This window comes from Ylistrum balloti, unplaced genomic scaffold (assembly GCF_031769215.1).
Source record: "Ylistrum balloti isolate Yb309-2 unplaced genomic scaffold, AGI_CSIRO_Ybal_v1 Utg370892, whole genome shotgun sequence".
In the NCBI taxonomy this organism is placed as follows: Eukaryota; Metazoa; Mollusca; class Bivalvia; order Pectinida; family Pectinidae; genus Ylistrum; species Ylistrum balloti.
Window position 1 is genome coordinate 698,955 of NW_026782507.1, and position 15,059 is coordinate 714,013.

Consider the following 15,059-nt stretch of genomic DNA (forward strand, 5'->3'; position numbering starts at 1 on the left):
CATTCAGTGATCTGATGTCGCTCCAAATGGGTGACATTTTCTAAAAGTAGACTGTTTTAGGACAACGACGAAATGTGTTTCCTTAGAATGGCTTCAGTCATATTCGATGAGAGGATATGAAAAATAAAGCACAATGTATAAGACTTGACAGATTTGCCCACTGGATCAGCCACTTCTAGATATCTTTGTTGTTCCTATATATTCTAATGAAGAACGTTCCGTCGTGATGTTAAAAATCCTGCAGCAGCTGTTCGATTGGTTGGTGGATGATCGACTCTGAAACATTGGTACAGCCAATCAAATTAGTCTTCGTCAGATCTCCGCGTGACGAAGAAGATCGTGAACAACATTACATCACGACAGAGAGAGAAGATTACACATGGACATATTCACCATCTCACAATACAAAATATTCGCAATGAAATATACTTAGATATGTTATAATGTCAGGTATGGTATTTTTTATTAAATGGGTGAAGCATACTAGATATTATGCATTCTCTTGCGTATTTCCTCCAATGTTTAACAGCCTTACAAAATTTGTTCTCCTTGTTACTTCACTTTGAGAAATAGTATATCGAAACAACAAGATATTGATGTGAATTGAATATCAATTATGCGTTTAATTGTAAAAGTAAGAGTACTATTTGAATGATTAAAGAGTTATAATGTTTACATCACACTTCTGTGATGGTCTGTAGATATGCTACCTAATATAGATCCAACAAACACTCTCTTCTGTAATTGACATAGATTGATTGTAACTCACACTTGTAGTTAAGTATAAATAGTTATGTATACTAAAAGTTAAGTATCGATAGTAACATATACTAATAGTTAGGTATTAGTAATTACATGGAGAACTTATAAAATTATCTTATCGGTCTGAGAGAAAAACTGCGGCATGTAGACTATGGACACTCTACTGTGATTTTTTAAAGTGTCTATATCATTATTTGATGTAAAACATAGGAGACAGCCCATGTAAATTTCTACAAAGGGGAAATAAGGAAAGTATGTTTGTCTGTTGTCTGTCCGTCTGTCAGGCTGTCTGTCCTTCTGTCTGTCAATATACGCATTTTATTTGTAGACTGTCAATGTAGAATTTTACGCATGGAGGAAATTTGCACTAAATGTACCTAGAGTTTGTCTGTTGAAACTGCGTAATTTACTCCTGGCTGAATTAATAATGGCACAAAGTTTCTATTTATCTATAAGTGTAACACTGTAGCGTAAACGATCCCAAGTTAGGTATTTGAATATCCTGTATATCAGGTTATGTGTTCACATATCTGACAATGTTTTTAGCTTCAAATGATTGTGAATGCGCGACTGAGCGATTGTTTTTGCAAATATTCTTGTAAATCATTAATTTCTCTGTAGGTGTACACTCTGTGCATTCATTTCGCTTAAACCAAAATGTTCGTGTCACAGTGTTTTTGCTGGCTACTGGCTACAGCACAGATCTCTCCTACTACGTGACATACATACACAACGTTTATTTCCATATCAAATTACTATACAGTTTATCATATCTTTAAAGAGGGCACCCGCATAGACCTGGAGGTGATCTCGGCCTCGACAAAATATTCATCTTCGTATTTTGAGGACGAACCCTTGAAAGATGGCAGTGAACGTTATCGGGTTGGTGGTTATAGGAGTGTTTTATGTAATCATACTCATCATTGGCATCGTTGCTGGACGTAAGAGTACAAAAACCAATGATGCTGAGGAACTCTTCGTCGCCAACAGGAGCTTCGGTCTGTTTGTGGCCAGTTTCACCACAGCTGGTAAGTACTAGATTCCAATTTCTCAATATTTTCCACGTACAAATTTCATCTGGACATTTTACACTGGATTTAGCAGAACTTGCTATTTGCAGGAATTTTCCTGTATTGAACATTTTTTTTAAAAAAGCGATCAAGCAATATAATTGTTTAATGGTATAGTATAACCGTTCTACCTTCCATTAGCTACCATGGTCGGAGGTGGCTATATCAACGGAACAGCCGAGGCTATGGGAAGAGACGGATTGGTCTGGGCGATCGGACCCATAGGCTACAATATTGGCATGGCGATTGGTAAGACAATTGTGATGAATGTATCATTTGAGTGTAATAATACAGACGTGGGTTTGGAATACAGTAGAATACATATGTGCTAATTAATCATTGCGCTGATTTGTTAAAACAGTGCGCGAAAATTTGATAGTACCAAATTAAGTACTTTTACAGAAGACAACAGATAAGTTTTTGTACTGATATAATGTGAATTATTCTGAATGATAAACACATCAATTATCAATTCGAAGTCCAAATCATGTGTTTGAAATTCTTCGTACCAAATACAACAATGCCTTGAAGCACAGCAGGAATTTCCTAACCACCCTGAAATATGTATTATCATTGGCGTAAATATTGCAAATATTACTGGAAATGGTAAATATTTAAACGTGTTTTTTTCAGTCAGATTTGTTTAAAGATGTGTACTTTGGTTTTATATTAATTTTTTTTTATGTTTTAGCTGGTGTAGTAATTGCACCTAAAGTCCGGCGTATGGAATACTCGACCATCTTTGACCCGTTCCAGCAAAAGTATGGCGAGAAAATGGGCGGTCTGCTCTTCTTCCCCGAGTTGATGGGAGACTTATTTTGGGAGGCAGCCATACTAGGAGCTTTAGGTATCATAAAACTAACCATCGTGTATTTAATATTGTACTTCCGAGATGAACTTTAAACTAATTCGACACCTCATTAAGAATTTTTTTTATCCCTGATATCGATTTAATGTTAAAATACTTTCAAAATACTACAAGGAGTTACACAACGTCCTCATTATTTTGTGTTAATATTTTGTTTTAAGCACTATTGTTGGTTTTTAGATATGTTTGATATCAATATCAGTCATTTTCTTGTATTGAACTTATGTTATGACGTATTTCCGGTTCCTAGGTACGACACTTTCCATAGTTCTTGGTCTTGATATGACCATGTCCGTTATCGTGTCTGCTTGTGTGGCCGTCGTCTATACCTTTTTCGGTGGTCTCTACGCCGTAGCTTACACTGACGTCATACAGCTCTTCTTCATGGCAGTTGGCTTGGTAGGTAGCGTCCTCTATGACCCCATACACGTATGTTTTTCACACTTCATGATATCAGAAGAAACATATATCTTAATTCTAAATTGTTGAAACAAGGCGCTTCATTGGTTTGTAACCTATTATACTAACGAACAATCTCCGCTGTACTCATCTGACTTTAAATCAGCGTTGCTTCCATGACCCATGTTAAGTACGATGGCAGTTATGTTCATTTTGCACGGGATAAAATACCACCATAGTCTTTACCCTAAATCGTTCCATATTACATCTACTAGACAACAGTCCATGTGATATACATGGGTTTGAAAAGTCAAACCTGATACATGTAAATAGATCATTATATATAACTTCAATCATCTTTCCTGTCGATGAGTATGATAATGGCATCCAGTGCGTCTCCATCGTACTAAATGTTCCCATTGTCTGTGGCTTGTAAATTTGACATTCAGCCTTCACATTTATATATATATCATAACTTCTTTGACTTGTCTATTAGTCACATAAAGTTACATGATGAAAAAATTATACAGAAGCCGAAAATTGAACAATGTTTATATCCGAGATGGTTGGTCACTGTGTTCAGAATATCATTCGATGTCTAGAATTGTCATTCTACTGGAAAATGTGATCAATTTTATGTTAGATCGGAATGTGTAACAAAAAATAATCATCATTGTTATCTCCACTTCACTTCTTATGTCGGGGTCGGTCTACTATCACAGCAGGAAAGATGGCGCCATATTTGACCTCCTCGAGGCAGAAAAATATTGTAATGACAACAATAGATAATGAAAAATTTGTTACATAACCATTATTATAGACTGTTTGTTTGTAACAGTTTTCTCGTGTTTTCTTTTCTCATTTTTGTTTTATTAATTACCAAATAAGACGTAAATGTCATACAAACCTGTTGATTTCGTCAAATACCTCGGTAAAGGTCATAGTTCAAATGTTAGATAGCTATATACTAATTTTCAAATACATAATATATTCAGAGAGAAATATGTAGGTATGGATGTGAAAGTTAAGCGAGTGCAAGGATCTCATCTTCTTCTAGGACGCTTTAATGAATTCTGTTTCGGGACCCCGTCTTCTTCTGGAACGCTTTAATGAATTCTGTTTCAGAACCCGATCTTCTTCTGGAACGCTTTAATGAATTCTGTTTCAGAACCCGATCTTCTTCGGGAATGCTTAAATGGATTCCGTTTCGGGACCCGATCTTCTTCTGGAACGCTTTGATGAATTCTGTTTCGGAACCCGATCTTCTTCTGGAACGCTTTAATGAATTCTGTTTCGGGACCCGATCTTCTTCTGGAACGCTTTAATGAATTCTGTTTCGGGACCCGATCTTCTTCTGGAACGCTTTAATGAATTCTGTTTCGGGACCCGATCTTCTTCTGGAACGCTTTAATGAATTCTGTTTCGGGACCCGATCTTCTTCTGGAACGCTTTAATGAATTCTGTTTCGGAACCCGATCTTCTTCTGGAACGCTTTAATGAATTCTGTTTCAGAACCCGATCTTCTTCTGGAACGCTTAAATGGATTCCGTTTCGGGACCCGATCTTCTTCTGGAACGCTTTAATGAATTCTGTTTCTGCTTTAATGAATTCTGTTTCGGAACCCGATCTTCTTCTGGAACGCTTTAATGAATTCTGTTTCGGGACCCCATCTTCTTTTAGAACGTTTAAACGAATTCCGTTTCGGGACCCCATCTTCATCTAGAACGCTTTAATGAATTCCGTTTCGGGACCCCATCATCATCCAGAACGCTTTAATGAATTCCGTTTTGGGACGTAAGGCTGAAATTAGAACCAGAATGGTACACTTATATGAGTGTGTGGTAGGTAACAGTATAACACATATGTAGGTATGTATTATAACCAGTAATGTTGTAACACTACCTGGTAATCTATCATCATTTCAATGGGTTTGGAGCGCCTGTGTAATAACCTCTTCAGATACCCTTAATATATTCTTTCAAGACAATTATTCTCACAGCAAGCGGGATTTTAGCCTGGGGCAGTGGCTGGTACAACCTCGTATCACTTTTATATGAAGGTTTTGTATCAGATTGTTTAGTCCGTAACACTATAGAATTTAGAACTTTTGCTGTCTTTAAATACGAAATGTTTAAAATGATGTCAAACATTTTATCAGAGCTTGAATTTATTTCTTTTTGTTTGATTTCGTTTTCTTTTTGTTTTGTTTTTTTGTTTTTGTTTTTGTTTTTTTTTTGTTTTTGTTTTTTTGTTTATTTTTGGGGGGTTTTGTTTTTGTTTTTTTTCTCTCTCTCTTTTTGTGTTTTGTTTGTTTGTTTGTTTGTTTTCATTTTGTGTATTTGTTTGTTTGGTTATGTTTTAACAGTGTTTTTTAGATAATATTTTATACCTTCATTGCTTTTCACAATTTTGTCACAGTGGTTTTAGCGTCTTGTTGTTTGATCTATATGTAAATCATGAAGTTTTCTATTGTAACTTACTCAAATGTAACCGACCCTCACAATGATTTCGACAAAGACTTCTGTCCTGTATACTGCAAAGTCAAAGCGTTCACATATAACTTACTGTCTCAATAAAATCACACCATTTGATTTGACAGCTACTAGCGATACCATTCGGCCTCCAGAATCCTGTTGTTGATTTGTCACGTGTGAAGGAGTCATGGGCTGGAAATCTGGAACCAGAAATGATAGGAGTTTACATAGATACAATCTGTATGCTGATTATGGGAGGAATGCCTTGGCAGGTAAGACAACAACTTCGGTGCAGGATATAGATATATGTGGTAGTATAAGTTATATTTGGTTACCATGAGAAACGATTTCATATTATCAGACACTTTGTAGCAGTAGATGGTTTCAGTTATAGTAAGATATTTTGTAGCATTAGATGGTTTCAGTTATAGTAAGATACTTTGTAGCATTAGATGGTTTCAGTTATAATAAGATACTTTGTAGCAGTAGATGGTTTCAGTTATAGTAAGATACTTTGTAGCAGTAGATGGTTTCAGTTATAGTAAGATACTTTGTAGCAGTAGATGATTTCAGTTATAATAAGATACTTTGTAGCAGTAGATGGTTTCAGTTATAGTAAGATACTTTGTAGCAGTAGATGGTTTCAGTTATAGTAAGATACTTTGTAGCATTAGATGGTTTCAGTTATAGTAAGATACTTTGTAGCATTAGATGGTTTCAGTTATAATAAGATACTTTGTAGCAGTAGTTGGTTTCAGTTATAGTAAGACACTTTGTAGCATTAGATGGTCTCAGTTATAATAAGATACTTTGTAGCAGTAGATGTTTTCAGTTATAATAAGATACTTTGTAGCAGTAGATGTTTTCAGTTATATTAGATACTTTGTAGCAGTAGATGGTTTCAGTTATATAAGACACTTTGTAGCAGTAGATTGTTCAAGTTATAATTACACACTTTGTAGCATTAGATGGTTTCAGTTATATTTAGATACTTTGTAGCTGCTATCACATGATCTGTAATTAATATAAAAATACATTGTAACATTAAATGGTTTTATCTGTTATAAAATACTTTCTAGTTATTATTACAAAAAACATTAGATACCTTGTCATTATTCGTATCAGAAAAAAGTCATGTAGAGGCAACAAGCTCATAAGTAGGGACGACCGAAAAAATCAAATAGAGCCGATCAACAAAGGTTATAGGTAAAGACAACCTAAAAGGTCATATAGAGGCAATCATTAAAGGTCATAGGTAGGGACGACCAGAAAGGTCATATAGAGGCAATCATTAAAGGTCATAGGTAGGGACGACCAGAAAGGTCATATAGAGGCAATCATTAAAGGTCATAGGTAGGGACGACCAGAAAGGTCATATAGAGGCAATCATTAAAGGTCATAGGTAGGGACGACCAGAAAGGTCATATAGAGGCAATCAGTTAAAGGTCATAGGTAGGGACGACCAGAAAGGTCATATAGAGGCAATCAGTTAAAGGTCATTGGTAGGAACGACCTCAAAGAACATATAGCGGTAACCTTCAAATGTTCTACATTGAGACAATCGGAAAGGTCATCGGAAAGGTCATTTATTGCTAATGTTAATATAGAGGACACTGTCAAATGTCACACAAAAAGAAAGGTAATGATCAGAGGTCTTGCGTCTTATGACGAATGTCCTATTTCATACGCAGGTAACCGAGTCACTGTTGAGTGAGTTTAAACAATATGTTGGATAATAATACAACCTTTCTTGGATTAGGCATTGTACCAGCGTGTGTTGGCCTGTAAGAGTCCAACGCTTGCTCGGAATGCTACTCTGTTAGCTGCCGTCATCTCTCTTCTCCTTGCGATTCCTCCTGCTATCGTCGGGGTCATAGGTTCTGCTGCAGGTACGCCTACTCCTTAGCTACCCTTATCATGTATGTAATATTGCCTACATAAGCGATGCTTTTGTATCCTTTTAGTCACCATACCATGTTTCACCGAAAATATCCAAAAAATTATTTGAAGCCAGTGATTCATTTCGATTCAATGAAAATCGCACCACCGAGCATTGTACAATTCTATAAAATGGTTTCTCTTTCTTAGATTGGAATGCAACTGACTACAATGGCAACATACCGCTGGAATACCAACAGTGGACACATATTTTCCCCATGGTGCTTCAGTACCTCTGCCCTATGTCCGTCTCCATCGTCGGTATAGGGGCCGTCTCGGCAGCTGTTATGTCTTCGGCCGATTCCTGTGTGCTCGCTACAGGAACTGTATTTGCAAATAATATATACAAAAATATATTCCGACCGAAGGTAAATTAGGATTACCTATAATGGACGTTTGTTTGTTACACGTACATAATTTTTCTGTAGGTAATGCTAAATCATGCAAATGTCTCGTTTTACCAAATATTTGGGTTTTTTTTAAAAACAGACTGCTATATCTAAGGCCGTGGTTTTATATCGGGGTCTTTTAGAGTTTCTTGGTTTTTGTTTCTGTGTTTTATTGGGTATTTCTTGTTTGTTTTTTTTTAAGATGGGAGGATTGTTGTGTGTTTGTGTGTGTGTGTGTGTGTGTGTGTGTGTGTGTGTGTGTGTGTGTGTGTGTGTGTGTGTGTGTGTGTGTGTGTGTGAGGGTGTGTGAGTGAGGGTGTGTGTGTGTTTTGTTTGTCGCAGTTCGTTATCATCACATATGATCAGATGATGTACTTTTTTTATTTTACCATATACCATATTGAAATTCTAATACCTTCTATATTTGTTGAATTCCAGGCAACTCAGCGAGAGATTGTATGGGTCCTTCGCGTGACCATAATCGTTGTGGGCACTGTTGGAGCTATTATTGCCCTCACAGTGGGCAGCGTGTACGGATTGTTTATACTGTGTGCTGACCTGATGTATGTCGTGCAGTTTCCGCAGCTTGTCTGCGTCCTCTATGTTAAATGCGCTAACACATACGGCAGTCTAACTGGCTTTATCATCGGTATGTTCCTCCGGGTTGCAGGTGGAGAACCGTTCCTCAATATCGGTTCCTTAATCAATTATCCTATGTACCATGAAGAATATGGTCAGCTTTTCCCTTTTAAAACTCTCGCAATGCTGTGTTCTCTCTTCTCCATCATTGGCGTGTCCTATGTAACGGAGCGGCTGTTTACTTGCGGGACGATATCTAAAAGATATGACTTATTTCGGTGTTATACAGACAAACAGGTTGTGGAGAAGACGGAAGACACTGAATTGGATAAGAAAGAACCTCTTATGAAAAATACAGAGCCAGATCTTTGTTTAAAGTTAACAACTTGAAAAACATACACGAAATTAAGGAATGTACCAATTTTGAAAATCGGATATATTTCCTAGCTGACTGGTGTGAATATCGACAGAACACTTGTAATCCCAGAAAATTTAAAACGTCTTTTTTGTTAACCGGAGTCAGTTTAATACAACGTTTATAATTATCGACTATTTTATTGTAAAAAACTGTTCTGTATGAAATGTACATCAGGTTTTACTGTGCTGTATGAAATGTACATCAGGTGAAATTGATTTTGATTCGGTCATAAATGATTTGTGATCCATACCTTACTACCTTCGGTTAAGTAGGAATTTCCCTTTAGTCAAGCAGTAGATTTTTCGAGTAGAAACCAACGGGTCGTCAGTTCGAACCTCAGCGGGGCCGTGTTTTTTTTTTATTTCTACTTCCTATAAACATGAAAATTTCGATACATCTTGATCTTATTAATGCTGTTTAAACATACACAAAGTAGCATTTTCTCTGGCGCCAATAATGTTTGTAAAAACCATTCATGAAATATAAACATTGAAATACATTATCTATATAAGCTACTCTGCTATCTTTTTTGTACTTATATTTTACAGAAGGGTCCTGCAATATATTCACTACTTTGAACGAAAAAAGAAAAATAACAAAATCTTAAAAACCATAGTCAGTCGGCAGTTGACAAACTGCCTGACCTAGTATGTTCCATAGTAACCATTATTTTCATTCCTAGATGACGATCTATCACTTCCAGTTCAGATACTTACAAGAGACAATATTGACAGGTCGAATACATCATTTGTCACTCCGTAAGGAGGGTGTAATGATGTAGAATTAGATCGCAAATATACATGTTACTGGGGTTTAATCGAATAGACATTTAGAGGGGTATAAATATTGACATCGGAAGACCTGTGTTCCCGAACATATCCTTTAGATGTACAGTATCTACGTCAATAGCAAGCTGTTAAAGCATTTTGTTGAAAAAGTAAAATGACAAAAACAAAAGAACTACTGGCTGTTATGAAAGGCGATGAGTCTGCCGATGTCAAGGTCGGTTCAAGTGAATGGACAATCACCGGACAGCTGTTGTTCTGTGAAACATAAACTTGACCTCGGATTAAGTGAGAATGTGTATCTAGAAACAGATTATCAACAACTACGATGTCACAGCAAACATCTATGGTGCTCCAACCGACAGGAAGAAATATACCAAACATCGCCTCGATTTCGGGAACTTCACAGCTAGAAAAACTATGGTGCTTCAACCGACAGGAGGAAGTATACCAAACATCGCCTCGATTTCGGGAACTTCACAGCTAGAAAAACTATGGTGCTTCAACCGACAGGAGGAAGTATACCAAACATCGCCTCGATTTCGGGAACTTCACAGCTAGAAAAACTATGTTGCTTCAAACGACAGGAGGAAGTATACCAAACATCGCCTCGATTTCGGGAACTTCACAGCTAGAAAAACTATGGTGCTTCAAACGACAGGAGAAAGTATACCAAACAACGCCTCGATTTCGGGAACTTCACAGCTAGAAAAACTATGGTGCTTCAACCGACAGGAGGAAGTATACAAAACATCGCCTCGATTTCGGGAACCACAGCTAGAAAAACTATGGTGCTTCATCCGACAGGAGGAAGTATACCAAACATCGCCTCGATTTCAGGAACCACAGCTAGAAAAACTATGGTGCTTCAACCGACAGGAGGAAGTATACCAAACATCGCTTCAACCGACAGGAGGAAGTATACCAAACATCGCCTCGATTTCGGGAACTTCACAGCTAGAAAAACTATGGTGCCTCAACCGACAGGAGGAAGTATACCAAACATCGCCTCGATTTCAGGAACCACAGCTAGAAAAACTATGGTGCCTCAACCGACAGGAGGAAGTATACCAAACATCATCTGGATGTCAGGAACTTCACATCTAGAAAAACTATGGTGCCTCAACCGACAGGAGAAAGTATACCAAGCATCGCCTCGATGTCAAGAACTTCACAGCTAGAACATCTCTGGTGCTCCAACCGACAGGAGGAAGTATACAAAACATCATCTTGATGTCAAGAACTTCACAGCTAGAACATCTATGGTGCTTCAACCGACAGGAGGAAGTATACCAAACATCGTCTTGATGTCAAGAACGTCACAGCTAGAAAAACTATGGTGCTTCAACCGACAGGAGGAAGTATACCAAACATCGCCTTGATTTCAGGAACCACAGCTAGAAAAACTATGGTGCTTCAACCGACAGGAGGAAGTATACCAAACATCGCCTTGATTTCAGGAACCACAGCTAGAAAAACTATGGTGCCTCAACCGACAGGAGGAAATATAAAAAAAAACATATGAAGTAAATCTATTGAGGCATTCATGAGATACAAGTATCTTATACGTGATTTTTTTTTGCTTCAAAACTGTTCAATGGAGACATTTGACCTTTAACCTTAACCATTGACATGTTAATAGAATCTTATTTCAAACTGATGAGTACAAAATGAACAAGGTTCCCTTCTGCATCTTCAACGATACCGCCATGTAAATCTTGGTTAATCCAGTAGACTACATCAATACTCTACAATTGTTTGGTTCTGCTAAGTCTGTGACACTTTGGGGGGCAATGTAAGAAGTTATGCACTGGTGCTATCGGTAAGCTAAATTGGTTAATAGGATATCGACACATCGAATTGATGTGTATTCTGAATCAGCACCATTATTCGTCAGAATTCAAGCATGACCGAAAAAAAGCAGTATCGAACAATTTATTTCCTGGGAAATGTAGACTGAATAATGCATGAAACGAAATTATGCGACTGTGACCTGTTTTAAGAATCATTAGAAGTCCTTCTCTACATAATGAAAAAACAACCCACTCAAGTTTACATTTTTAAACGATTCATTTTTACACAACAGCTTTCTATTTTGTTCCCTTAACTACGTTCTGTAAGGGCTGAAGCACGTTATCTGAAAAACTTCAGATCCCCATTCATTAAGATTTAAGTTTAAATCTATCTACCATTTTTTTCAAATGTTCAGGTATCAAAAATGTTTCATAATACAGGCCTTCCATGTACAGACTTGTAAAGACAAAGAAATGCAATAAATTGATAAAGACATGAATTTAACAGCTCATAAATAACACAAATCCTACTGTGATAGATAAAGAGGATTTTAATCTTGATCAATTAAAGATGAAAAAAGATACATCACAGAAACTTTTATGATGATTAAAACAACATAGAGTATATATTAAAATTACACCCTATTTTGACATACGTGATTATAAAAATATATTGACAATAATTACATAGATCTTTAAAGCACCATGATATTTTCATATCAATTAACAATAAAAAAATATATCAATCTTCATTGCTATTTATAAATTCTATATTAAAAAGGAAGACGGGGTTAATAGACACATAAAATTGGTCAGAATTATAAACATTTTGTCAAATTAATTTCATTGGTTTAATGTTGTTACAAATTATTTAGCAATTAAAGCCTGGCGTCCACCATTGATAAATCATGGAATGTAAAATTATAAAGTTCTGGGTTTAGATGTAAAAAGAGAAAAAGATGTCAACTGTTAATGTCACATTTCACTTATTATCACATTTTCCCCTGGCAAATGGAACGTGATATTAAGCAAGTTCTCCTGTATTCATAATGTAGAAATTACTGGTAATGTTTGAGATATACAGGTAAAGCAGTCTGGTCATGAAAAATACATCCTTACATGTATACATATACTACAATAACAATTACATTGATATTAGAAAGACGATCAAAAATGTTCTTTGATTTCTGACATGTGATTGCCATGGTTGCCAACTCAAAAAATGCTAAAAATGCAAAAATACTGCTTATACCAACCTAATATTGCCACTCTGTATAAGAAATTTATCTCTGAACACTTGTCTTAAAATCATGAATACGTCACTTTTCAAAAGTTTAATAACTTTTTTCATTAGATCCATCACTTTTCGAAAAACAATTTGCGAAATTAGAATAGACAAAAATCAAGAAATTTACAGTAATACAAAAATTGTTGATATATATACATTCAGGTCCTACATAATCAAAGTGAAATAATGATATGAAAATATTTAAAATTGAGGCAGAACAAGGGACATTAAAAAAAACCCAAAAAAAAAACAAAAAACAAAAAAAAAAAACCCGCTGAAATAAATATCTTTCAATCAAAATAGTAAACAGTCAATTAACATATTGTTACCAGGGTTACAGTTTTATCTAGTGTCATGTAATATTTAAAGGTAAGGTGAAAAATGTGAATTGTTGTAAATTCAGGCTTATAACAATCAAAGCACTACACACATGCACATTCATTCAGTCTGTATCTAACCAAAGCTGATTCAGAGAAATAGGATAGGAAAGATAAGTGGTCAGCCATCTTTGAACTTTATGGTTAAAATCATTTATGAATTAAAAGGGTTACGATTCAGAACCAAAAGGAATGAAAAAAGAGCACTTTTTCCCTTAGTGGTGTCCCAGTAGCTCTATACAGCTTACAATGATCATAAAACTTGTGAGTAAAGAACAAACATTCAAAAACACCAGGATTAACTTTACTTACTGAGGTATAACACAAGAAATGGCGTTTACTTTCAACAAACTATGAAGTGGTTTAATGCCAAGAGTATACTCCATTTTCATGTTATGGGTCAATATATAACATAAAAAATACAAAGAAAGTTAATCCATCTTCGATATTTTTGACATTTAAAATGGACCATTTGCTTTGAATATTTCTTATTCTGCCCAAATGGCCAATCAAACGTGACGTTACAAAATGACATCAGTATCTTTTTAGTTATTAGTTGACAACATAAACATATTAGCCAATGAAAATGCTTGTTCCCTAGAGAATTACATTGTAACAAGACAGATAAGTAATTATCAACCAATCACAGAAATCTCATAACAGTATAGTATGTATGGTTTTCCTTTTTCTATAGTCTTTTAACTGTGACATATCATCTGCATATTGACCAAGATTTAGGTCCAATGGATTTTTAAGTGGATCCAGCAGGTTTTTCATTTTTTTAATTTATTTTCTTTTTTTATATAACATCATACAAATATCCACATCCCTAGTTTTCCAAACATAAACATGAATATAACTTACCCATACCCCGGTATCTTCCCAAATTTCCCACTATGATTGTTCTGCAGGTTTCGCTACCCAGCTTCAAATATAAAAACCACATGCATTGATCAGGTTTTACTATAAAGATGAATAGTGTTCCTAATTTATGAAATATCATGATAAATAAAAAAATAAATATATTTGTATTTGCTAAGGGTTATAAAATATTCCAGATTTAGAATAAATTCTCAAGAGTGCACTAGCTGCCACATCAGCAGAGAAGAAAATATAAGATTCATATATGTATCTTTCTATGAAATAAAGATTTTAAAATTGAGAAAAAAAATGATAAATTTGCCATAATGGTTTACACTCAGTTGTGTTCAAACTATTTCCTATTAGTTTTAACACATACGTTTTATAAATGACTAGTTTTACAATCCCCTCTATATAATATTTAAACACTGGGACATTTGTAAAAAATAAATGCAACATTTTAACAAAACCCACTGCAGACTCTCCTCACCCACTCACAGGTCAATGTTTCCTGGAGTCAAAAAATAATTGTGAAAATCCAATAACCATTTACCTTTTTACAGTAAATCATAATTTTTTTTTACTTAACAAATGTTTTTCTGTTTCAAAACACCACATTTTACTGGTATCTTGTCGTTCTTTGAAGTTTTCCACAAAATTGTGAAACATTTGAAACACGATTTCAAAAAATGATAAAATACTCCTTTTTGCCGAGTTGTATTTTCTATGTTACAAATATATCAATAAAAATATTGCTGTGTTCTATATGGTTCACTGAAGTCACAGAAAATGTAAAATGTTCAAATAGTGAATTAAGGGAAAAAATTTACATTTCTTAAAAGTTATTGATTCTTAACTATTTTTTTGGTAAATAAAAAAACTTAACAATGGCAATATGAATATCAAAGTTAATATAATATATCTTTGTTAATCACACTTACTTACATTGTCATGTTTTACAATTATAAATATAGAGTGCAAATATCATACACATATAATATTATATCACAAAATATCTTTTTCCTGTTTAAAAAAATATATGGAATCATACCTGCTTT

At 35.2% G+C, this 15,059-nt stretch overlaps 1 protein-coding gene across 1 annotated transcript; it reads left to right on the plus strand.

Moving 5' to 3' along the window:
- The first annotated feature begins 1,624 nt into the window (after nt 1–1,624).
- Nucleotides 1,625–8,869, plus strand: LOC132559339 (high-affinity choline transporter 1-like). The gene is made up of 8 exons (XM_060223953.1): nt 1,625–1,790; nt 1,974–2,081; nt 2,524–2,679; nt 2,951–3,099; nt 5,699–5,845; nt 7,333–7,462; nt 7,662–7,879; nt 8,339–8,869. Exons 1-8 carry the CDS (start codon nt 1,625–1,627, stop codon nt 8,867–8,869), a joined length of 1,605 nt encoding a protein of 534 aa, XP_060079936.1.
- Nucleotides 8,870–15,059: the final 6,190 nt, after the last annotated feature.